Below are 24,613 nucleotides of genomic sequence, written 5' to 3' on the forward strand. Positions count from 1 at the left end.
TCCTTGATCGACGTATTCGACAAAAGTGACTCCGCCTCGTCCGCTTTCGCTGGAATCCTATGCAGGATAATGACGAGGGCAAAGGGTAAGCCATGGTAGTGCATGATCAAGTGAAGATGCTGGATGAATGGACGAGTTGAAGGATGATTCCCATAGATCGACCGATGCCAAGTTGAGGATTACAAATGGCATTAGCGGAATCAAACCCAGCCACTAATGAACACAAGCATGGATCATTAGAATTCACTGACACCGTAAACTCCACCGGTAAATGCGGGGTTAGTATGCGCTGGCCTGGGCGGACTTGGTTGTAACTCCATGTCCTATGATCACATCGTCTGAACGTGATGAAAGGCCACGCGAGAATCCACACGTGACCCCTGGTAATGTGCGGCAAGTGAAGGAAGCAGATTATGCTTAAGCTTATCGCTTAATCTGATCACATGTCGTCCACAATCGAGTCTACGGTGCTTCCACCCTTCGGTATGAATAGAGTCTAACGGACTGAAGATGTTGCGAGATGAAGGAATACAATCATGTTGATTCTGCGGGTTGATGGTCATACCGTGGGAAAAGAAAATTGAGTTTACTTCAACGCCCATTTTCTGCTTAATTGAATTTAGTCACTCTTACTCGGTCCGAAATTCTCTGGTTCAGGCCAAAGGGGTGCTTCTGACGTTGAAGGAGGAAAGACAAGGACGTTGACGAGCTTCATCTCTTTCGTAGACACTATCATCTTCATGTCTCCTTTAGGCTTAGCGTTGATTGAATCGATTCGGGTATCACTTAAACCGAATAGTCCTTCCAACATCAAACGTTCACACAACATCCTCTGTGCCTCTACTCGCAACAGAGCTATTCCTCTGAAGCTCGGTAATGTCCGTAGTTTGTAGTCAGATGACCTCATGAGGATGGAGAGCCAAGAGGATGGATGGATCTTCGGTCCGATGCGAAATAAGCACAACATTACCACTTCTTTGGATTTCACAGATATACCCCATGGTCTTTCCCCTTTCCCCCCAAAGTGCCCCACTATCTTCCTCGATACATCTCAAGTAACCTTCCATCAGACAGACCTGTCCTCCTACTGCAGTGTGGGTATCGAAAGGTTACGAAAATGACAGCTACAAACGAGAAAGCAGATATCCAACATGTCGATCATTTCGATGCAACTGCCGATGATTGGACAGAGAAGGAGAAGCAAGACCTCTATAATGGTAGGATCGATCCTGAGACTGCGAAATACCTCGATCCGACTTTGGTAATTGATGATGATCTGAATGAGCAAATCAAAAAAATTGGTGTGTCCACTTTCACTCAGATACCGCAAAATTCAACTTTAATGCTTAGGTTCTTACCGTGATCAGGTCGATTGGAGGATCTTGCCTTTCTTACTATTGATCTACTTCTGTCAAACATGTATGTATCATAGTATCCATGATATATCTAGGTAGACGATTCGCTAACTTGTCTATCAAATGTAGTCGATAAAGGTGTGTCGATATGATGCAGTTCCGTGATGAAGTTGATGTTGTGCCTAACGCATTGCGCAGCCACCCTGGCTTTCTCGTCTATCATGGGTCTTCAAGCAGATACCAACCTCCAAGGGCAACAGTACAGTACCCTCGTTACAATCCTTTACGCTGGATACCTTATTGGTGAAGTAAGTCTACCTCTCCTACATCTTTGGCCTACACTTCAATACTTATGAACGCTACAGGTGCCCGTCAATCGAGTTATCCAAAAAGTACCGCTAGGTAAATTTCTGGGCATTCTCGTCATCATCTGGGTGAGTTGCATCTTTTCTGGTTTACACTCTATGGGGAGACTGCAAGCTTACTTCTGAATTTCGATTGTATAGGGCACGATCGTATGTATGCATGCGGTCTGTAAGAACTTCGGTGGTCTCATGGCTGTCGTAAGTGTTTTGCATCTCAACACTTGATCCCAGGCTATGCTGATAATCTTGTGATCATTATTAGCGATTCTTATTGGGATTCTTCGAATCTGGTGTGCAACCTGCTCTCATGACTTTGACTACTGCAAGTCGAATTACCCACCTATCTTCACCAGACCGAACGTGTACTTATGCTCTTCATTGTAGATGTACTACCGACGCAATGAGCACCCTACGATCATCTCATACTGGTACGGTATGCAAGGTGTTCAAGTGAGTTATGAATCCCCATAAGCCATGATACAGCCTTGCTGACTTTTTTATAGCTCTGCGTATCCGGTCTAATCGCCTTCGGTCTCACCTACGTCAACTCACCTACCATCTATACCTGGCAAGCTTTGTTCATCATCGTCGGAGGTAAGCTATACGTCCCTCAACTCGCCCAATTGCGCGCAAGCTAACACAATGGTCGTCATTAGGCTTCACGGTAGTCGTCGGTGTACTTACTCTTATCTTCTTGCCCGACTCACCTATGAAGGCCAAGGTGAGTTGATGGTACTGCTCCCTCAGTCTGGGATCTAATTGATATTTGATTGTTTACTCCAGTGCTGGACAGATAAGCAAAAGACCATGATCATCGAACGCCTGAGGATCAACGAACAGGGTGTCCAAGACTCAAGATGGAAGTGGGAGCAGATGTGGGAGGGTGAGTAACAGCTTACTGTGTCCAAAGCTTGTCCCCCTTTCGTCACAGTGGTGAATTGACCCCTCTCTCGTTGTCATGATATAGCCTTCCAAGATCCCGCCGTATGGTGCTACTGGGTCATGCAGATCGCCGGATTCATCATCGTCAACGGTCTAGCTGTATTCGCCAATATCATAGTCAAAGGATTAGGTTTCACCGTCCGACAAACTCAATTGTTGAACTTGGCTCAGGGTGGTTTCTCACTAATCATTTACTTCGGTACCGCCTGGGTAGCACGGTTGACCAATCAAACTTGTCTCGTACTTGCGGGAACCATGGGTGAGCTACTATACATTTGTAAACGAAAAAAGCAGCTGAATGTATTACCCGTATACCAGCTATCGCTTTAGCTGGTACAGTCGTGCTTCTCACTGTCCCTGTATCACCCAAGACTGCTCCAGGGTTATTACTCACTTTCTACTTTGCCAACTTTGTTATTGCCGCTGGATCATTGCTTTACAGTATTGTCACTCGTAATATCGGTAAGTGAAATAACCCTTTGCCCTTATCGTTATATGGTGAGCTTGTACTGATATATTTTTATGCTATAGCTGGTCAAACCAAGAAAACTTGCGTCACGGCTATGCTCTTCGTCACTTACGGTGCAGGTTGTATCATTGGACCGCAAGGTAAGTTAATCTCAACCTTTCACACCATGTTTTGTATTGAACTCGTCATTTCGCAGTTTTCCGAGCCAAAGATGCACCTCGATACAAATTTGCTTTTGCTGTACACATCGGATTATACGGTAAGTTTACTCATCATACCACCCTCGTCAGGATGATAACGAACATTATTCACGGACAATCATGTTTGTAGCATTGTTCATCGTCATGACTTTCATACTCCGTATCATCTTCATGAGACGGAACCACGTAAGAAGAAGAGATCATGAAGGTACTGAACAACCTGTGAGTTGCTCTTGTTTTAGGGAATCATTGTTCCGATAGCTGACTAACGTGATTGCTGTAGGGCGCCGAGCATATCGACCACGATCAAGCGTTCGCAGATTTGACTGATCTCCAGAACAAGCGGGCTTTCAGATATGTTTACTAATCTATTGAGGGGATATCAATTCGTGATTTCACATTTCATGTAGTCGAAATGGCTTTCATCTCTCTCCGTAATCTCCTTTCCCCTTTGAAGTGTGACTTTAAAGCAGAATTTGATATATGGATTTTTGAAAATGTATTGATAAGGAAAAGCATACTGTATCACCCAAAATGACAAACCCCACATTGATTTCGTACGTGTGTGGTGACCCCGGGATTTGCGGTGCTTCTCGTTGGGAAGAAGCTTACCTGAAGTATCGTCCCTGCACAGAGTACAAAGCATTCTGCCTCCGTTACACACTACAGTACACTCCCTTACATTCTCTCCACCCTCCCCATCTTATGATCCCCCCATGGCTTGTTTAGGTCGCAGTCCAGTGCGCCAAAAGTCCAGATCTTCGAATAGGGGAAATAGGCTAAAAGGACAAAAGCCGCAAGTTCAGGTCGCTGTAGGCGAACAACAATAGCCGGAGTCAATCGGGCCGACCTACCATTAAAAATCATTTTATGACCAACGTGACTTCAAGTCACTCCATATACCACAAGGCATACATACACGTAGGTAAAGTATATATATGGACAGTGCACAATGACATCCTTCCCCTCTTCCCCCCGTGCCATTCAACGAAGCAAACCAGCAACACAGCAACACAGCAAAGATGGCAACAGCAGCTACAGCCGTACCCTCTGCCCCTCTTAAATCACAATACGAGGCTCACTATGATCCCACGCTTATCCTCAAACATCCAGAGTTCAAATTGCTCTCGGACGACGCACCAGAGCTTCAAAATAAGAATGCGAATATAGCATGTGCCTATAACCCCGCTCACGAGGTTCATCTAATGAACAAGCCTAGACCGAAAGTCGGGTTTGGAGAAGCGGTCGTTCATGTGAAAGCGACGGGTATCTGTGGGTGAGTGAAAAGATATCCCACCTTCGCTGAAATCGTCACAAAATCAACATATCCTGTCTCCTTCAAACGCAGATAACAATAAGGGTCATATTGAGCTGATGAAAATGCTGTATACCTTAGATCCGACGTCCATTTCTGGAAACACGGTGCGATAGGACCTACCATGATAGTCCGTGATGAGACTGGAGCCGGCCACGAGTCAGCGGGAGAGATCATCGAGATTGGTGAAGGTGTGAAAGATTTGAAAGTAGGTGATAGAGTAGCTATAGAAGCTGGTGTACCGTGTGGTCAAGCGGATTGTGATCCATGTAGAACAGGAAGGTACAATGCTTGTGAGTCACAGTTTATTATCTTATTCTACTGCAACCAGCTGAAACTGATGATTGTCCCAAACGTTAGGCCAACGTGTCGTGTTCTTTTCCACTCCACCATACCACGGTACCCTCACCCGATTCCATGCTCATCCTGCTGCATGGTTGCACAAACTCCCCGATAACGTTTCTTTCGAAGAGGGATCACTCTGTGAACCTTTGGCAGTCGCTTTAGCAGGGTTGGAAAGAGCTGGTACGAAATTAGGTGATCCTGTGGTGATCTGGTGAGCTGCTATTTCTTTATCCCCTCTACTTTGTCAACGACTTGCCCATTCACTTTCAATCGCTTCATTCACCGTTCCTTCCTCGTCTCCACATTGGGTGTGCCCTGACTGACCTGTTGATTTCCTCTCAAATAGCGGTGCCGGCCCAATCGGACTCGTCACCCTCCTCGCAGCCCACGCATCGGGCTGTACCCCCATCGTACTTACCGACCTCGTCGCCTCCCGACTTGAATTCGCGAAGAAACTCGTCCCAACTGTCAAGACCGTGCAAATCCAGAGAGAGTGGAAGCCAGAGGACGTAGCTGAGAAGATCAAAGAGGCTGCTGGGACTGGGCTCAAGATAGCATTGGAATGTACCGGTTTTGAGAGTTCCATCAGAGCTGCTATCTACGTGAGTGGTCCATGTCTCGCAAGCGTAGTGCAGTAGGGGGCAAAAGAGCTGATGTAATGATTGGCTTGGTAGTCTCTACTTTTTGGTGGGAAAGTGTTCGTCATTGGAGTAGGACCCACTGAACAGAGCGTAAGTGTTTTCTCGTTGGTATCACAAAATCCAAACTACATCCTTCAATTACCTCCCTTTATATATTGTGTGAGCTAATCACCCCATAGTACCCATTCGGATACTGCTCCGCCAACGAGATCGACTTACAATTCCAATACCGATATGCAAACCAGTACCCTAAGGCGATCCGACTCGTCTCAGGAGGCTTGATCAACTTGAAACCTTTGGTCACCCATCGGTTCCCATTGGAGCAAGCAGTGAAGGCTTTCCATGTTGCCGCGGATCCCAAGCAGGGTGCTATCAAGGTGCAGATCACGGACTAGACGAGATGATGTGGACGGACTATGAATGAGTTTCGAACTTTGGGTTGATGGATTGGCATGGTATGTACAATGATAGCTTGAGATTAAAAAGAGGACTTGGGGTAGGTAGTTTGATTGATATGAATTCCATGGACATTTAACGTGATGGAGAGAGAGAGTACCCGATAAGATAAGATACCTGGGGGATTCTCGGTTTGGCACAGCCTGACTCAGTTCGCATGCCTCACGTTGATCGATCGCCCAGAGTCATTCACTGAACATCAACCCGATTGATTCTACGACTGAATCACTGTAGAGCAGCAGGATGATCAAGATGAGTACCGTCAAGGTCATAGCCATAGAGTAACATTTGCTGGTCAGATCCTGATCCTGATCCTGTCATACGCACCAGTGCCCTCTTGGCATCACTTGGCATCTTTTCTTGTTTTCCGATCGAATGACATCCATTCAATCATTCATCCATCCATCCTTCTCAAATATCAGTACACTCAATATGCATATAGGTATGACTGATACTCTCCCTGACGGTCAAGATGGCAGTTCAATCAAGAATGATCCAAATCTTCGTCCTCTCTCACTTGATCACCCCATTCGTTCAAGCTCAATCAACCGATGATACTCATGCACAGCATCGCCATCGGGATCTTATGATCTCGGACTTCATATCACAGCAGTCTTCGTCTTGCTAGTAGCATCAGCTATAGGGGTCTTCTTACCTGTGTTCATGGCTAACAACGTAGATGAAAAAAACAGTAACGGCACCCAGAGGGACAATGGGGTGAGAAGAGTATTTTTCGTCATGAAGTATTTCGGTACAGGGATAATCATCTCTTTGGCGTGAGTGCAACCCTTGAATACAAATTGGACTATGATGGTAGAGTGTCAGACTGCATTCTGATGGATCGAGCTTCATATAGGTTCTGTCATCTGTTACAAGAATCGTTTGAAAACTTCTCAAAGTGAGTACTATAACTTCCAACAACTCGATAATTCTGCTTGTCTCACTAATCATACTAATATACATATGTATATCAGCCCGTGTATCGGTACTTTGGCGTACAGACCAACAGCACCGTCCATAGCGATGGGATCGATGTTAGTGATTTGGCTTGTCGACTATTTCAGCGCCAGATGGGTAAGTCAAATCTACCGAATTTACTGACAGTCCCATAAGCTAACTGTGTGTGATTCTAACAGGCATCGCTTCGTGACAAATCTCCCCCTCTTGCGCAAATCCAACCCTCCAAACCCACCTCCTTACCTTTGACATCAACCGACGAAGATTCTATCCACCCAACGGCCGCTACACCGCCGGTATTCGCAGATCTAGGTTGTACGCATATCCACCGACCCACCTCGGATGAAGTAGACCCGAATTCTCAGAGAGCACACTGGGATGTTCAATTGCTGGAAGGCGGAATAGTATTTCATTCGATAATGATTGGAGTCACGTTGGGTGCTCAGACGGGAGGTTTCGAAGTTACTTTTGCCGGTGAGTAGTACCTGACTTGACTTACCTCGTTACTCAGCACATCCGCTCCTTGATTCGGGTCTCGTGTTTCGGGATATCTCAGATTTCGCAAAGATCGTTGGTATACTGATGGTATGGATACATCCCCGTAGCACTGGTGTTCCACCAACTATTCGAAGGTCTAGGATTAGGTACGAGGATAGGTGCACTAGTCTGGAAGAGAAGTTGGACAAAGTGGTTAATGTGTATTTTGTATGCTATAACCACTCCAGTGGGGATTGCTATCGTTAGTGATTTCATCAGTATCAGTAAAGCTATAGGAGAGACGATGTTGAGCATTGACACTTTATTTAGGGGATCGGTGTCCATCAATCGTTTAATGAAAATGGGAAAAGGGAATTGATAGCTATTGGAGTATTGAATTCGATATCAGCTGGGATTTTACTTTATGGTGAGTGACTTGAGCGTACGACTTATTCGTAGATTCCAAATTGACTCTGCCGTTCCTACCGGTATTTAGGAGGACTTTGTCAACTATTATACGCCGAATGGGTAGTCGGGGATATGCGAGATACCTCGAATGCTCGAGTATACTCAGCGCTGATTGCTCTGTTATTGGGAGTGATCGCAATGGGTTTGATAGGGAAATGGACATGATCATCTTAAAACCGAACATCCGCCATGGTCACACAGCATTTTCCGTATGTTGTATATAATAACCATAGATCATACATATAGAGGGATCATTCTACACGATAGATGGACTGTGTAACAGACTATATATCGCTCAATGGGATATTTAAGTAAAATAATTGTGCATGATGAACATACAGTAACTATATAGATCATAGTATATAGATTATCATTCCTCGATGTACCTGTTCTTTTCTATACTCCTTCTTCGTCTTATGATTTCCCACTTCTACCATTCACTCTTAAATATAGTCCGGCTTTGTGTCATTGGCTTATTTACCAGTTCTTGATTTGATAGACGATCTTCTCTTTCCAGGTGAGAGATTGATAACGCAAATCCTCATCCGTCTCACTATCGTCAATGTCGAAGAACTCTCTTGATCCCGAGGTGAGGTCCATCTCGTGCATCTTGACAGCTTTGGTTCGGTGGAACACTGAATATAGCGGTGAAAAGCCAATCAGCAATGAACGCTCTTGAGTAGAAGCAGTGATCGAGACAACGCGTAAGGGTAAGGTATAACTCACGTTTGTAGCCCACGTAAGCAATGACGTAAACTGGAATACCGATATAATTGGTGATGAAAGTCTTATAATCGAATGGCATGAACGCGTCAAATCCTTTGAAGAGACATACGAGACAAATCATGAAGAGGGAAAAGTATGTGAGGTAAGGTTCGAAGGGAGCTTTGTAAGGTAAAGTATCTCTCGAGATACCCTGAGCTTTCATACCCCTCATGAAAGCTACATGGGAAGCAAGGATAGATACCCAAGTGAGACCTCCTAGGATGGTAACGGTGTTGACGAAGTAGTTGAAAATTTTCAACGCATCGGCGGAGGCGACCAAGTAGGCCAGTCCCATGAACATACCTGAGACGCATTGTTGGATCAGCAAGATGTTGAGGAAAGCAGCTAGCAGCTGATTGAGGACGCAACACAATTTACCAGTGAAGATGAATGCTACCCAAGGTACACCTCTCTTAGTACATTTAGTGAAGATCCTAGGAGCGTGTCCATCTTTGGCCATTCCGTAGAGTGTACGAGTCTGACAGAATCTAATCAGCTTGGTCGTGTCTCGAGATAAAATGGGCAACGCGGAGACTCACAGCAACGTATTGATCAGAATTGGCAGCGGACATTGTGAAGATTAGGATACTGCAATTGGATTCAGTACATGGTGCAGCTTGCGACACGAGAAACAAAGGGTACTATGACTCACCAAGCATTGATGAGAGAAGGTAGTCCCTTGATACCAGCAGCTTTGATGGCTACGACGAAGGGAGAAGCCGAAGCACCACCTGAGGTACCCGCTTTGGCGGCTTGGGCGAGCAAAGGGGAACTCGAATCGACAATCATACCGACAATCAAAATACAAAAGATGTAGAAGAAGATGATTCTGAAGAATGTCTTTTTGATTGCTGCTGGGACTGTCTTCCTGGGGTTCTGAGAATGAAGATGAGATGTGTCAACCGCAATATAGTAACGAGTTGGAGTGTGATGTCGCAATAAACTCAACTCACTCTTGCTTCTCCGACGGTGATGGCTACTAATTCTGACCCAGTGTATGCGAACAGAGCGAGGACCATAGCATTCCACCAACCTAGACAACACAGGTCAGCTCAGATAGCCGATATGTCAAATGAGAGGAGTCGATGTGGGATGAACTGAACTTACCGAGGAATTTACCAGTATCACCAGTAACCTTGTAAGGTTTGAAAGCTCGACCATCTTTCCAATAAGCGAATCCCAATCGATCTTGTCCAGGTACACCTCCGAGATCGATGATCAATCCTAAGAGGATCAAACCAGTGAGAGTAATGATTTTGATGAATGAGAGCCTAGAGTCAAAAGTCGATGATCAGTATAATCCGGAATGAAGTGGACGATGATAATGGAGTATTGTGCTCACCAGAATTCAACTTCTCCGAACCATTTGATACCCAATGTGTTAATGGCAATGACGAAAACGATCAAAATGGTGACCCAGGCGGCTTTGTTCACAGACTGGTTCCAGTAGCCGATGACCAAGGAGCCCGCGACGATTTGATTGGGTGAGAGGATCAGATACTATGGCGAATTTACACCATTAGCATACTGACTGTCAACAAATCGTGAAATGGTGGGACGCTCAGCTGACTCACTTTACACAAGTAGATGATAGCAGTTGCAAAACCGAAAGCTGGATCAACACATCTCGTAGCGTGACCTGCGAAACCTTTCTTGGTAGGGTATTTGGTACTCATTTCACCGAGTGCTAAACAAAATCGACGCGAAGGATTGTTTCAGTCAGTCAACGCTGTCAATACACGATGAAACGTCAGTCATGACAACTCACCTAAGAGCACACCAAAACAGACGATACCCATGATACAATACGCGACGAAAACTGAACCAGGACCAGACCTAGCTAAAGAAGTACCCGAACCAATGACTAAACCGGTACCTACAAAGCGGAGATGATCGTCGGATCAGCTTTCGAGCATGGGGTATTATCGATTGCTTATCACAGCCATACTCACCAATAGCACCACCAATTGCAATCATGCTGATCTGTCTACTCTTCAATTCTCTGTGAGTCTCTTCTTCCCTGGGTCGGATCTCCTCACCAGCTGGACCCGAATAGGTATCAGCTGGTAGGTCCTTCTTTTCGGCCTCCTCGAACGGCATAGGTTGGTTGTATCTCTCAATCGACATGGTCGACAGTAGTTAATCGATAGAGATAAATTATACGAGATGAGATGTATACAGTACTGGTGGTACTTAAATCAATATGTTACAGGGGCAGTCTGATAAGGTTGATTGATGGTTCTTATATATACATGCACAGGTAAGCCTTTTTATCCACTTTTCACTTGTTCCCATTAGGCCTGATCACCGGGACTGATTGATTGACTTGATTCAATCACACGAGCCAAACAGAGTGGATCAATTTTACATGGTCTTCTCTCTTTAGCCTTGTCCATCAGATCGTCCCACGGGTTCAGTTTGTTTCCCTTTCCTCCCTCTTCTGGACTGTCACTCTCAGCGAATGAGGTAAAGCAGGCTTATCATATTCCCTCAGTTCTCCGACACTTAAGCGGTTCCTAATTAACGGACACCAAGGGAAAATACAGGATGAAAGTCTTGGGGGGTGATGAATGAAAAGTTTGGATTTTTCGCCTAAAATAAACTAAAATGACTTTGAGATGGTCCTGGCATTCTTGTTTATACCCGTGGGACCGCACGGTGCAACCAACATCATCAAATTCTTTCAACAAGCTCCGACCGGTACCTGACTCTGACTTTGCATGCAAATTACGAGGTGGAGTGAGACTACGAGTAACTCAGGGAAATCATCAATTCTCGGTACGTTATCTCCATAGTCTGGTGCACAAGCGTATTGAGACCCCTCACATAGCTTTCATTTATGCTCCACTCAACCTCTCAACCTCCTTATCTAAGGTTTGACAAATCAATCTATTTCTCCATGAGCCCCCCATACCAGCTATCTACAAGCATGCTGTCATAGCTCGATTCATACGAGTAGCTTGACTGACATGTCGTTGCTTATCTCTTCATTCTTATCTCGGCAGGAGGTCGAGCTCGCAGCTCGACAAGACCAAATAACGTATGACATCATTGCTCGTTGCGCTTAGAATCATCCTCACACTACCAGACCCAGCAATATGCTCGGTCCGCCGAGATGCCACTGGAACTGGCGAATCGCGGACACTCAAGAATTATTCAGTCTTCGCAAGTATCATTGCCAGGGGATCCCTTGGTGTTGTGGCGCAGAAGAAGGATCAGAAACGATGTCGAACGATGTCGCTCTATACTGTGGCGGCAAGCTCTGTATGTTCTTGGCTCGTCAATCGGAAAGCAGCTCTTCCGCTCTCTTTACCGGACCTCACATCTCTCGCGATGACAACCTATCGACTGTTCACCCCCGTCACCAGGTTGATTTACAGATGAATACATGATCATCTCATGCATTTTTCGCATACAAAACATCCGTGTTCTCACGATATACCGGAAACAACTAACTACATATAACTTCAGCTCCTACTCAAACTCGATTCCCCTCTGCATGACAGACAGCATACCAAAAGTCGTTCATACTGATGATTGATCATTCTAAGCCAATTCAGGGGTCATTGGTCTCGTACTTGAAGACGGTCCACCAGCCAAACTTCCCGGCTCGTTCCATTCCTTCTTCTCTTCTATCGTCGATACCGAACCAGCTTCAGGCTCTTCGTCAGGTAAAGTGACGTTCAATGCACACATGACCAACGCTGAGATAAGGTAGGGTTCTTCGACAACTAAAACAACAGCTTGGATCAAACCTTTCTTTCCGGCTATCATATTAAAAAATCGCGACATCAGCCAACAATCGATTTTTATATAGACCATGAAAAGATCCGTAGTTTCGAATATTGAACACTCACCACTGTTACCGGTATAAGTGAAGATGTAAGAGAACCAACTAGGTACAGTCAAACTCGCTAGACCCAAAGCAACACCGACAGTGGCGATGAATCTATCCCTTCTCGTCCATTTGGCATATGCCAATACCCTCAAACCGGAAGTGGCCACAGCACCAAACAAGAAGGTAGTGAATCCTCCGATGACAGACGAAGGCGATGCGACGAAGATCGCCCCAAACTTTCCTATAACACCCATCAAAAACAAGATCACTGCACACATGTATCCAGAAGATCGAGAGGCGTTTCGGGTAAGGGCGATGACACCGGAATTTTGGGAGAAGGTGGTGAGAGGTGGCACTGTCGCCAAACCAGCAAGGGTAGCCATGACCGAGTCTACAAGGCAAATGATTGTCATTGATCAGGGATTAGCTGTTGATACAGTACTAGGATGAAAAGATTTAACTCACCAGCTAGCATACCACCTTGTACTCTCGTCATGAAAGTTTCCCCAGTAATTTCCATTCTGGACACATCCGAAGAGGCCGTGACATTTCCGATAGTCTCAGCGACGATCACTGCCCAAGCAGCCAGCATGGGTAAGACCAATACTCCTCTGATCGACAGAGACCAAGTCTGCATCCACAGGAATGTTCCGGAGGGAGCATTGGTGATGGTAGACTTGGTGAAGAAACCTGTAGCAGCGGCGATGACCATGCCAACGATTAATCCCAGGAATACCGAAGCCGATTTCATGAATGCTGAACCGAAGATCTCGCAAATGACGATAGTGATGAAACATGAGAAACCCAGTCCTAGGAATGCACCTGATCCCCAGGATTCGTGTCGAGTACCAGCTGTACACAGCAACGTGTGATCGGTAGCGCACGCTGCCGAACCTCCTGCCCAGTTAGTTACTCCCGATTTGACCAGTGCGGCACCGATGAAGGTCAACATTGTTCCTGTGACCAGGGGAGGGAACATCTTTCGAATAGCTCGAGGAGGTACGAACGATAAGGCGATGGCGAATATACCGGTCATAGTGGCGGTCCCAAGGATCGCACCGAACTCCTTTGGACATGGTAATTTGGTTTTACCGTCTGCAGCCAAAGGGCAAGTTCCGTTGGAGTACTACGAGAGATTCAGATATAATCAGTATCAATGCTTGGATCTAGATTCAATAGAAGAAATTAAATTCACGGATTGACTAAGATAACTCAAAGCTACATTGGTGAAAGCGAATGAAGTTCCGGTGACACTGATCAGACCAGTACCGAAGAAGTAGCCGGTCTTGGGGATCCTGAACCTCGAGATTTGAATGGCGGTACCGAATGCACACCAGATCAAACACGCTGAGACGAGGTAGAGTTGAGCCTCCGTACCGAGGTTGGCACCTGCAGGACCGGCTAAGAGAAGAGGTGGGGTTACTAAGCCACCGACCATTGCTAGGGCACTAGAACGTGACACATATCAGCTTTGAGATTCACAGATCAATGTTAAAATTGATCACTTACTGTTGTAAACCCAAGATGAACAACAAGAGATGTGGTAATTTCTGATCAACAGCGTAGAATGGTAATTCTCGTTTCTTTTTCGTGACGAATGGGATGTTTGGGATCATAAGTGCTCCGTAGTCCTATAAAGGTACAGAGTATCGAACAATTAGTCACCAAATCATTTTCAGATTCGTGATGATCACTCACATAATCACCCAACCAACCATCTTTGGTGACAAGCGATTTGAATACAGCTTTGAATTTACTTCTTCGAGAAGTAGGTACATGACCCAAATCCTCTTCTTGCTCCAACGTCTGGACATTGACAACAGGTGGAGTAGATTTATCATAAGAGCTTTCAGGCTCGATATGACTTGAGGTAGACGCAGACATCTTTGATCGGCTGATGCGATGTGGTGGTGCGTGGTTTTTAAGAAGAAGTACAGCCAAGTGAAGTGCAGTACGGGAATTTTGCAGAAAAGATAATCTTCCAATTTTACAGAAAAAATCATACGGTATATATACATATGCATGTGTGTACGAGTACTGCTAGTGCCTCCGGAATAATCACATTGAAACAAGAAATTTGATTGGTGCTCCAAATCTATTAGCTTGGAATTATCCTCTTATCTATTAATCTAACTCACTCGCTTATACGAAACAAGTCACGATCACCGTACTCGCAAGGTGGTTTGTACGTCAGTCAAAGCGTGCTTTTTTCCAAAGTACGAAGCAAAGCAATATCTCGATCCGATTTGCATCGGGCTTGAGATATCTGCCTCTTCCTTTATGCACTGCATCATCCAATGATCTACCACAAGTACATCTTCGTGTCCGAGTACGACGGTGGAGTGAAAGAGTTTGGCACCAACTTCAGGGTTCATTACGTTATGAAATGGAGTAGAGATAAGAAAGATAAGAGTGATACGATCTGACCGGACCTTGAACCTGGACGAATCAGATTGCATTAACAGGATTCACTGACGTACTGTCTAAGGATTATGGAATCGGCAGATCGATTTCTTGATTGAGCGCTTAGTCTCAAATTCACTTTTTCCGGTATGACTCCATTACACGGACTACTTTGGAGGCCGAGGTATTCAGTGAGGATGTCATAGGAGAAATGGCGATCTCGAGCGACCAAGAATGAATGCACACGAATACCCTGCAGATTCAGAAGTTCGCGGAGACATACTTCTTTAGAGTCCTCGGGGACATAGGCATGTGACTAGTGATGCATGCGATCTACAACTCATCATGACCCCTTCCCTCCGTCACTGCAAGCCCTTTCCCAGCTTTACGAACCGTTTCCTGCCAATTGTCGACGGGTGCACAAGCTTGTACTCTCTTTCCTGGTGCGCTCTGCCTTTGGCATCCAGTAGCTAAGACAGAAGCAAGACAATCAGTATGATTATATCTTGATGATTGGCAGAAATGAACTTACGACAAGGAGCAGATTCATTGAATTGATGAGCAAAGAAGACGTCAGTCTCGTTGGTAAGGATATTGCCTAGCCTATATCGGATATTCAAGGTCAACAGGTATGATGCTAATGGGATGCTTATGATAACTCACATGAGAGTAGCATGACCTAGAGAATATGATTTCTCCCATACGTGTGAAGAAGGTATGTAAATTTGATTTCGACCATCTAATTTGGGTGCAGATGACATTGGTATATCAGCTATGACAGGTCCTTCGTAAACACAGTGCAGGAATGTACCACTCACTCTCTGCTATCGTCCGTATACTGGTCCCATAAATGACTTCCTTGAATCCTGCCCACCGTATAGCGGAAGCGCACATTGGGCATCTACAGTAAGACAACATCTTAGCCAGCTATCCCTCAACTTCCTCATGCCTGATCTTAATACCACATTGAGCCAGTAAAACTCACGGTTCACCATTGGTGTACAAACTGAAATCTTTCCATGCTGCCAATATCTCCTGAGATGATAATCCCTTCTTCGTCAATACTTCTGTGCAATGCGTTATAGCAGATATTTCACCATGCATCGCTGGGTCTATATAATCCAATCATCCCTTCAGCTCTAAATTCACATCACTCGCATATTCCGAGGATAAGCTAGTCACTTACTACCTGTTACACCAACTTTGTTGGAGGTAACACAAATCAACTCATCCGAGGTAGTGTTCACTATAGCGCTCCCGAAAGGAGCCTGAGGACACGGGTGTCCATCGGCATAGACAGCTTCGTTGGCTACTCTCATCCAATGCAGTCGTCTTTCCTGCGGAACATCATTGATGGACAGACCTTGTTGATATTCCGGGTGAATTTCTACTTGGTAAGCTGAGATGAGAGATGCGAGGGAAAGAAGCAAAGCGATTGAAGATTTCAGCATGTTGAGTGGGGATCACCGGATTGTGTATGTTTGGTATGTCCAATGAGGACTATTAGGTCGGTTGTTTTGTCTGATCTCAGTAAGCAGTATGCATTCGAGTATGATGACTACGTATAAGTTGATCACATTCATAGGAGATGGTCTCAACATGTGACAAATCCGAAAAAAAAAAGAAAGCGCGCTTAGGGCTTAGGGATAATTTCTTATCTTCAAGTTCTTCGGGTTATGGAGCACCGGCCGATGTGCACGGGAAACGAAAAGATAAGGATCTCATTGGTAGATCTAAACGCATATCTTGTGAGTGCATGGATCACGAGAACATGCATACCGTAGTATGTATATCTGAAATAAGAACGAGCAGTCATGAAATGGTTGGCGACGGATGCAAACGAATTAAAAAAAGAAAAAATCATTCACATAAAAAGAGAGCGTAACGTAGCCTGTAAATCCTTCCTTTGACAAGCAAGAAGCCCGAAAAATCATCAAGTCAAAATGTCTGTACCTACGATCAGCTTACACGATTTCGATGCCCGTCGCCAGGAGATCATCAATGAGTTAATGGATGCTTCTACGAACGTTGGTTTCTTGTGAGTAGCCATTTACTTCTACTCGTTAATTCACATCTGCTATATATGGTAAAAGAAAGTCAAGTGCTGATGATGGACTTCATGTCATTCACCATCCAGCACACTTTCAAACCACGGTATCTCCCCTTCAGAGGTCCAAGCTGCGTTTGACCTCTCCCAGCAGTTTTTCGCTCTACCTGACGAGGTGAAATCGAAGACTGCTCTGAATGGCAAGAACGCAGGATGGGAGAAGAACACCCAAGTGAGACCTTCGACAGGTACTGCCGACCAAAAAGAATCTATTCAATTGCAATTCGCTAGGATGGAAGGTCTTTGGCCTAGTGATGACGATTTACCTGGGTTCAGGGAGAGGGCAGAGAAGTTCATGAACCAGATTCGAGAGTGAGTCGAATCATATCTCTCATACACGTCCCATTTCACAATATATTGAATGAAGTATGATGTAGATAGCCGAGGAGAAAATGCTGATCTGTCCGAATTGGTGTCTTATAGTCTCTCGGTCAAAGTTATGGCATGTTTCGCTGAAGGACTTGGTCTACCTCTCGACACATTCACCGAAGGTACTGTTGATCCTGGTGTAGGTGATTCTCAAGATGTATTGAGGTTATTACACTACCATTCGACCGAGGGAAAGACATTCGGACCTAATTTCTGGAGGGCAGGTGCCCATGCAGATTTCGATGTTTTGACTATGGTAAGTTCTCCTTTCACTCTCACCGACACATCAGGTACTACTGTAATCTCTGCAATCCGTCAAAATCCTGAAGCTGACACTGAATCCATTGGCTGTACTAGTTATTCCAAAGAGACGGCGAAGGTGGATTGGAAGTCTGTCCAGGGCGAAAGGTAGTAGGCGATTTCGGTATGGGTCAAAATTGGTTACCTGTCGAGGCTAGACAGGATCGTATCGTTTGTAATATCGGTGATCAACTTATGAGATGGTCCGACGATCGGTTGAAATCGACCTACCACAGAGTCAGATTACCCGAAGGTCAAGAAAGTAGAGGTCCGAGATATTCGATCGCTTTCTTCAATCAGGCTAGAACGGACAGTATCATTCAAGGTCCACAAAAGAAATATCCTCCTATTGTGAGTTCGCCTCACGTAAATCATTGGATGAAATGGCTTTTGACTGATTTTGTTCATTTTGGTATAGACCGGAGGAGAATTCATTGCAGAAGCAATGGCTAAAAACCGAATGCAATCTGCTGAAATCGCCAAGAAAGCGGCCATGGAAAGTGCAGATAAAGTGGCCTCGGAGATTCACTTTGTACCTCAGCACTTGCAAGTCGGTGCTTAGGTTGATAAGGGATTCAAATTAGTATGAATGGTTGTACGTCTGTCATGTATAGTTCTCATCCAGGTCGGATCACCGAGTAAAGTCATTTGATTTCGCCATTAGGCACCAAATCACATTATCAAGATCGCCATCAATCGTATATTCCTCATCCTCCATGTTCGAAGCCTGCATTGCATGATAATGAATATTTTACTATTAATCGATCTGCCCACCAACTCATATGCATGGATGCATGCTCCCTGCAAGTCCATACGATATTATGCACCGTCAATCTGGAATATGAGGTAAGGGGTCCCCACGTGCCTATGACATCATTGTGTGGATGTGTGTCACCTGCTTCTCTGCAGAGGAATGATGGAGAAACACTCAAACGACAAACGTTTATGATCGACATATATATAAACCAACCTGGTTTCTTCCACTTTCCATCTTCATCTTCACCTCATCCATCTCACAACAAACCATTATCATAATGTATATTCCAAACTTACAAAGTATCCTCGCCGCTGGACTCGCCCTCACCGGAGCAGTCAATGAGAGTGAGTATATCAGTCCATTCGTCAATCTTGCCACTTGGCCTTCCGTTCCAAGTGAACGATTTTTGTGCCATATGCTGATGTTTTCTTGGAATCATAACGTAGTGAGCGTAGTGTCATCGGGGTCGATCAAAGATTTCGCCGTCGAGAAGTGTATCGACAAGGACAAGAACCAAAGATGTTCGAAACCTTTCCCAGTCACCAAATCGACCTGTTACAACCTCAAGTGGTCGACCGATGGCGCTCTCTCCCATACAACCATCGAAGTGAGAGATGCAGGAAGCGATGAGATTGTATACTATAGAGATACAGATGGAGAGTGGACTTCTGGAAAGAACGAGGTGAGTAGATCATCTGACTCCCAATCCTAAAGAAGACTTGTCATATCATGGATGGAGGCGGGGAGAAGACGCTGACGCAAGCGTACTGGATATAGCTCGTCTACGTCGATTTCAAACCTAAGATCGCAGGTCAAGGTAACAAGACTGTCGATTATGAGATCACCACTTGCGAGTAGATGTCTCACTCGTTCTACCTTTTATTCATTGAAGTCATCAAGGAAGAGGAAGGATATCAGAGATTCTTTACTGATTAATTGAAGGAGATAGTCAAACATGTATCGGTACAAAACTTGTATGCATAATTGTATCTTCGTGTCAATCGCTCACACTGAATATACTAAACGAGATTGATCTTTCTGCTTAAACTTCGCATACTCCTAAACCTCCTTATTGTAAATATCGTTATATTTCGCCAGCGACCTACTTTCCAAATCCTTCTTCTCCTGAACGCTTGTATACTTAATAAACCTCTTAGGATCTAGAGCTTTTCTCAACCACTCATCATCATTTGTGGATCCGCCGACCAGTTCATCCGCTAATAATCTAGCACTTCCCGCAGCATGAGTGACCCAGACCCCCACTGCACAGTACAATCCATCTTCCACTTTCCCAACTAAGGGTAAACCATCCGGAGTAACTGAGAACAGACCATTAAAGTTCCTGGTATCTTCACCATCGAAAGACTTTGCTATATCCCCAGCTAACAAGCTATAACCCTTTTCCAACACATCATCGAAACTTTCTTCCCAGTTCCCATAAGCTGTTTCCCCATGATCCTCTCTCGAGACCTTGATCGGAGCATGTGCGTATGATCCCAATCCATCCCTCTCTCCATGATCTCTAGCATAAACATGCTCTTTAGGCCATCTTACAAAAGGTGTCTTCTTCTCTCTGATAGGGTGTGGTCGGGAATACGAATATGGATGAGAGACAGATACCACAGAATGTTCAAGTTGAGGTAAAAGTTGAGAGGCCCATATTCCCGTGCAGTATACTAATCTTCCTACTTCGATCTCACCAAGGTTCGTCTTTAGGTTCCATCCTTTCCCATCGATTCTCTTGGTATGCGATATGACCTGAGCATCCAATAGGATCGCACCATTGGAAGCAGCTTTATTCTGTTGGGTATGAGTGACTACTATAGCAGTAGCAGTCCCGTCATTTGGGAAATACAATCCTGCATTACCTTCTTCCGCTAAATACCCCTCATCCACGAATGACGGTACTAAATCCAATATCTGTTGTTTGTTTACTAACTCAGCTTGTAATCCAGAAGATCTAGCAGCTTGAGCTCTTTCCTCCAACCCTTGGGAGATCTCTAATCCACCGACTCTTTGGAAACCATCTTCGCCCCCTTGGGAATAGTACGATACCGACCGTTTGGCCAATTCGGTCAATACGGGAAGCTCGTTATATTGTCCCACGAATCCCGGCGCATGGCCTGTAGATCCTGGTAGACCTTTGACATCTCTATCGATGAGTATGACTCGAGAGCCAAGTGAGGTGGAAAGGAAAGAGGCGAGGTGGGATCCGACTATGCCTGCACCGATGATTGCGATTCGCTCGGGTGGAGGATGAGGGATGGTAGGGAGGGACATGGTCTTGATTGCGTCTTTGGCTTTTGGTGAGGTTCAATGACGAGTCTGATTTCGATGTAGTCTGGTCATATATCATTCATGGATGATTCGATATCCTTGCGTGGCGCTGCAACAAGTTGCTAGTCAACGACGGATCTCCTCGGGATGACCTGGATTGTTATATAAGCGAGATCGATACGAGTTACAGTTCCGGATGATCCGGCCGATGGTTTGCGAGGTGAGTTATCACCATAGGCGGTAGCATGCTTGAGCATGTCATGTTTAGGCATTCATGCATGACCTATGATGCTGCCAATATGCACAGCAAGATCATTGTGGATCACGGTAGATGTCATGCATACTATATATGGTGGAGGGGTTCAAGTGGGCCGATAAAGAAATAAGCGTGCTCGAGACCTGTGAAAACAATCCACTTCTTTCCACCATTTTCATCTTCATCTTCGTCTTCCACTCATCCCCCTACATAGACCATCCAACGGTCTCACCATGGCGGACCTAACGACCACCCTACCACTTACTTCCGAATCAATACACAAAGCATACTCCAAGATCCAACAATATGTTCATAAGACACCGCTCCTCACCAACAAAACAATAAATAGCATCGCTTCGAGCTCTTCTTCCACTAGTCCATCACCCAAGTTCAACATATATTTCAAATGCGAAAACTACCAGAGGATAGGTGCATTCAAGGCTAGAGGTGCTTTTCATGCGGTGACACATCTGATCGATGAGCTGGGATTGGAGGGAGTCAGGAAGAGAGGAGTGGTTACACATTCTTCGGGTGAGTATATCAATCCCGTCTATTCTCCAATTTCCGATCACATATACCTCATTACCTACATGATACTTAGCTCTCTGTGTGGTCTAGGTAATCACGCCCAAGCACTCGCTCTCGCCGCATCATCCTTTGACATCCCCGCTCACATCGTCATGCCCACCATATCCACCCCATCCAAAATCGCCGGAACTCGCGACTACACCCCACACGTCTATTTCAGCGGATCGACGAGTGAAGAGCGAGAAGCGGTCGTGAAACAGGTCATACAGGATACAGGAGCTATACTGGTTCCTCCTTATGATCATCCTGATATAATGTTAGGTCAGGGAACTACCGCCTTGGAATTGCAAAATCAATCCAATTCGCTCAAGGAAGACAAGCAGCAACAACCTAAATTGAAAGTTGTGTTAGCTCCGCTGGGTGGAGGGGGATTATTATCTGGTATATCAATCTACTTCTCCAACCAGCCTGAAGTATATGTGATAGGGTGCGAACCATCTTACCAGGGTGGTAACGATGGTGAAAGAGGATTGAAATCGGTACCTCAGCAGCGGATCGAGAAAGTTAAGACTCTCACTATAGCTGATGGGCTGAGAACGCCAGTAGGTGAATTACCTTGGAAAGTTTTTACAAGTGAATCATCAATGAAATCGAAGAATTTAGAGAATATATACAGTGTAACAGAAGAAGAGATCAAACAGGCTATGAAATTGGTGTTGGAGCGGATGAAAGTGTTCATAGAACCTAGTGCGGCTGTACCCCTCGCGGTGGTACTTCACAATCAAGAATTCAGACAATGGGCATATGAGAAGCAGAAAGAAGAAGGGGTATCAGAATCTGGATGGGATATAGCGGTTGTGTTCTCTGGAGGAAATACTACTATAGATGCGATTGTTGGACTTTTCGGAGAGAGTCAAGATACGGAAAGAGCTGAAGGGAAGATAGGCAAAGATGGGAAGCAGGTGGCTGAAAATGTTGCTGGCTAGAGATACTTGCGGATATGGTAGATCTGCATACCATATATCCCGTGGTAATGGGAGTGAAATGAGGGGTGCAGAGGATTCGATGCGCTACAAATGTTAGACTAAATAATCATACACCCTGATAACAAATCTGAATATCAATTTTACCATAAATATAAACATGAAAATCGGCTAAAGAAGATGAAAAGGCTAACAACGTAAGACATGGACGGTGATGTAAATAATTATAACATACTGATTTCATGAAGATCAATGTTGTTGTCCACTATCATCCTTTGGTCGACTAAAAGAAGAAATCTGACACTTTTCTACCCATCGTCTTTTTATCCTGTTCGTCCTGGATATTACTAGCAGCAGTTAAAGCTTCGATCACCTCCAATCCTGTGGTGACGTCGATCTCTTCAGCGGGGATAAACATCTTGAGAGGTTTTTTCTTGACTAGTACATCATAAGTCTTGAAGAAGATGATGAATCCAGCGAAAATGAAGACCGCTCCGTAGGTGAAGACGAAACTGTCTCCTGCCCATCCTCCTGGTCACATCAAGGCGTATCCACTTGCGACGAATGCTATGGGAGCGGCTATGACGACCCACCAACTGGACAGGGGTTGAAGCCATGCTCGGACAGGGAGGAAATCATTGTTGAGTTTACCTTGGGCGATAAGACCTCTTCGAAATCGCATGTAGGTACTGTCCAGAAGAGGAATTTCAGCTTGACTTTCAATTTCGGACATTCAAACTGTTCTACACACAGAGCAATGGATGTCCAGTTGACCAGATTGGCTGCACCAACCAAGGACAAAAACCAGTTCAGTACGACGACAGAGCCGGAATTGACGGAAAGGTACGCCAAAGCGCTGAATAGCAGGATTGCCGTCACCGCCACATATGGGACACCGTTTCTGTTGAGTCTCTTGAAGACGCTGGGTGCTCCGCCCTTGAGAGCGAGCGTATACAATCCACGAGATGAGCAAAACACAGCTGAATTACCGGTGGAGAAGATTGAAAGCATGACGAGAGCGTTGACGATGTCTGGTAAAACGGGAATTCCAAGACGGTTCATGGCTATTATTGATCGAAAAAATTAGAAGATGTCATGCTCGTTCTTCGGGCGATTTAGTACTTACAAATGATATATGGGGATTTGGCAGCACCTGGTGCACCTGCTGCGATAGCCCCAAGGAGTTCAGGATCGTTCGAAGGTGCATTGATACCGACACAGAGACCTCCGACCAGGAAAAATGCCACAATACGGACGACGGTTGAGTTGAACGCTCGAGGTAAGATCTTTCGAGGGTTTTGAGCTTCACCGCCTATAAGAGAGATCCAATCCGGACCACCGAGACTGATATGGAAGTCAGCATTCGACGGACAGACTCGGACCGGAAAAGGTTGACTCACAAGAATCTGACGGCATAGAGCTGATTTGTATTTTTCACCGCACTGGTCCCAAAGGTGAACGCTGTCCAAGCAAATTACAGAAAAGCTATATATCTAGCTGCGTTGACTCGGGTGAGTAAGAGATTTGAAGGGATTTGACCGAATACATAGGCTGCACTCCAAAGGGCATTGGCGAAATTCAACTCGTTACCGTACAATTCGAGATCTTCCTTCATGCCACTGTCTACAAGAACAGGACAAACGCGTCAGCGAGATGACTAGGACTAGTGAGATAAAAATGAAGGGAACTTGGGGGCTCACTGAAAGCATTGGTGAGGTTGACTTGATCCAAGTATCGAATCATGACTCCCAAAGCAGCTGAAGTGATCAACGTAATGTCCAACTTGGTCAAGAACTTCGCTTCATCTTTAGGTACATCTAGGGTTGACCAGATATAGGACTTCCATGTTCTCTTGGGTGGGACATATGTGTCGACCGAGGTGATGACTTCATTATTGGTAAGACCAACCTGATTGAGGGTAGCAGCAACAGCTGAACGCGACTCGACCTTCTCAGCGGGGTGTGAGTTGCTCATTTTGGAAAGGAAGTGAATTTGGCCGGAAGCACAAAGGACCTAAAGAATGGAATAGAAGCGATCTAG

General features: G+C 45.2%; 11 protein-coding genes across 11 annotated transcripts; 6 read left to right on the top strand and 5 right to left on the bottom strand.

The window, feature by feature from the left end:
• Nucleotides 1-1,117: 1,117 nt before the first annotated feature.
• Nucleotides 1,118-3,698, top strand: I203_102422 (uncharacterized protein; the record flags this gene model as incomplete). The annotated part of the gene is made up of 17 exons (XM_065517091.1): nt 1,118-1,301; nt 1,351-1,419; nt 1,485-1,493; nt 1,554-1,663; nt 1,721-1,789; nt 1,862-1,918; nt 1,983-2,042; nt 2,105-2,170; nt 2,224-2,314; nt 2,377-2,441; nt 2,504-2,603; nt 2,688-2,921; nt 2,981-3,124; nt 3,194-3,271; nt 3,328-3,390; nt 3,462-3,553; nt 3,615-3,698. The coding sequence occupies 17 exons, from the start codon at nt 1,118-1,120 to the stop codon at nt 3,696-3,698; spliced, it is 1,575 nt and encodes a 524-aa protein (XP_065373909.1).
• Nucleotides 3,699-4,353: 655 nt separating this feature from the next.
• I203_102423 (uncharacterized protein) lies at nt 4,354-6,027 on the top strand (the record flags this gene model as incomplete). Its single annotated transcript, XM_019149803.1, has 6 exons — nt 4,354-4,607; nt 4,728-4,939; nt 5,007-5,202; nt 5,338-5,593; nt 5,666-5,722; nt 5,812-6,027. 6 exons carry the CDS (start codon nt 4,354-4,356, stop codon nt 6,025-6,027), a joined length of 1,191 nt encoding a protein of 396 aa, XP_019000901.1.
• Nucleotides 6,028-6,520: 493 nt separating this feature from the next.
• Nucleotides 6,521-8,155, top strand: I203_102424 (uncharacterized protein; the record flags this gene model as incomplete). Its single annotated transcript, XM_019149804.1, has 8 exons — nt 6,521-6,593; nt 6,657-6,864; nt 6,945-6,986; nt 7,063-7,162; nt 7,225-7,519; nt 7,651-7,784; nt 7,853-7,949; nt 8,019-8,155. 8 exons carry the CDS (start codon nt 6,521-6,523, stop codon nt 8,153-8,155), a joined length of 1,086 nt encoding a protein of 361 aa, XP_019000902.1.
• A 312-nt stretch (nt 8,156-8,467) lies between these two features.
• Nucleotides 8,468-10,882, bottom strand: I203_102425 (uncharacterized protein; the record flags this gene model as incomplete). The annotated part of the gene is made up of 11 exons (XM_019149805.1): nt 8,468-8,625; nt 8,717-9,058; nt 9,134-9,233; nt 9,295-9,343; nt 9,408-9,631; nt 9,709-9,788; nt 9,863-10,026; nt 10,098-10,255; nt 10,330-10,442; nt 10,524-10,631; nt 10,708-10,882. 11 exons carry the CDS (start codon nt 10,880-10,882, stop codon nt 8,468-8,470), a joined length of 1,671 nt encoding a protein of 556 aa, XP_019000903.1.
• Nucleotides 10,883-12,301: 1,419 nt separating this feature from the next.
• I203_102426 (uncharacterized protein) lies at nt 12,302-14,477 on the bottom strand (the record flags this gene model as incomplete). Its single annotated transcript, XM_019149806.1, has 6 exons — nt 12,302-12,522; nt 12,613-12,984; nt 13,059-13,719; nt 13,789-14,041; nt 14,103-14,224; nt 14,292-14,477. 6 exons carry the CDS (start codon nt 14,475-14,477, stop codon nt 12,302-12,304), a joined length of 1,815 nt encoding a protein of 604 aa, XP_019000904.1.
• An 852-nt stretch (nt 14,478-15,329) lies between these two features.
• Nucleotides 15,330-16,447, bottom strand: I203_102427 (uncharacterized protein; the record flags this gene model as incomplete). Its single annotated transcript, XM_019149807.1, has 6 exons — nt 15,330-15,466; nt 15,529-15,599; nt 15,660-15,735; nt 15,815-15,897; nt 15,982-16,108; nt 16,183-16,447. The coding sequence occupies 6 exons, from the start codon at nt 16,445-16,447 to the stop codon at nt 15,330-15,332; spliced, it is 759 nt and encodes a 252-aa protein (XP_019000905.1).
• A 492-nt stretch (nt 16,448-16,939) lies between these two features.
• On the top strand, nt 16,940-18,334 carry I203_102428 (uncharacterized protein; the record flags this gene model as incomplete). Its single annotated transcript, XM_019149808.1, has 5 exons — nt 16,940-17,034; nt 17,134-17,415; nt 17,527-17,728; nt 17,830-18,123; nt 18,191-18,334. The coding sequence occupies 5 exons, from the start codon at nt 16,940-16,942 to the stop codon at nt 18,332-18,334; spliced, it is 1,017 nt and encodes a 338-aa protein (XP_019000906.1).
• A 472-nt stretch (nt 18,335-18,806) lies between these two features.
• Nucleotides 18,807-19,387, top strand: I203_102429 (uncharacterized protein; the record flags this gene model as incomplete). Its single annotated transcript, XM_019149809.1, has 3 exons — nt 18,807-18,873; nt 18,976-19,211; nt 19,307-19,387. The coding sequence occupies 3 exons, from the start codon at nt 18,807-18,809 to the stop codon at nt 19,385-19,387; spliced, it is 384 nt and encodes a 127-aa protein (XP_019000907.1).
• A 201-nt stretch (nt 19,388-19,588) lies between these two features.
• On the bottom strand, nt 19,589-20,809 carry I203_102430 (uncharacterized protein; the record flags this gene model as incomplete). Its single annotated transcript, XM_019149810.1, has 1 exon — nt 19,589-20,809. The coding sequence occupies one exon, from the start codon at nt 20,807-20,809 to the stop codon at nt 19,589-19,591; it is 1,221 nt and encodes a 406-aa protein (XP_019000908.1).
• A 486-nt stretch (nt 20,810-21,295) lies between these two features.
• I203_102431 (uncharacterized protein) lies at nt 21,296-22,576 on the top strand (the record flags this gene model as incomplete). The annotated part of the gene is made up of 2 exons (XM_019149811.1): nt 21,296-21,593; nt 21,681-22,576. The coding sequence occupies 2 exons, from the start codon at nt 21,296-21,298 to the stop codon at nt 22,574-22,576; spliced, it is 1,194 nt and encodes a 397-aa protein (XP_019000909.1).
• Nucleotides 22,577-22,856: 280 nt separating this feature from the next.
• I203_102432 (uncharacterized protein) lies at nt 22,857-24,547 on the bottom strand (the record flags this gene model as incomplete). The annotated part of the gene is made up of 6 exons (XM_019149812.1): nt 22,857-23,104; nt 23,171-23,262; nt 23,325-23,637; nt 23,700-23,917; nt 24,052-24,196; nt 24,274-24,547. 6 exons carry the CDS (start codon nt 24,545-24,547, stop codon nt 22,857-22,859), a joined length of 1,290 nt encoding a protein of 429 aa, XP_019000910.1.
• Between the last annotated feature and the right edge of the window lie 66 nt (nt 24,548-24,613).

Source organism: Kwoniella mangroviensis (genome assembly GCF_000507465.2).
Source record: "Kwoniella mangroviensis CBS 8507 chromosome 1 map unlocalized Ctg01, whole genome shotgun sequence".
NCBI classification, from domain to species: domain Eukaryota; kingdom Fungi; phylum Basidiomycota; class Tremellomycetes; order Tremellales; family Cryptococcaceae; genus Kwoniella; species Kwoniella mangrovensis.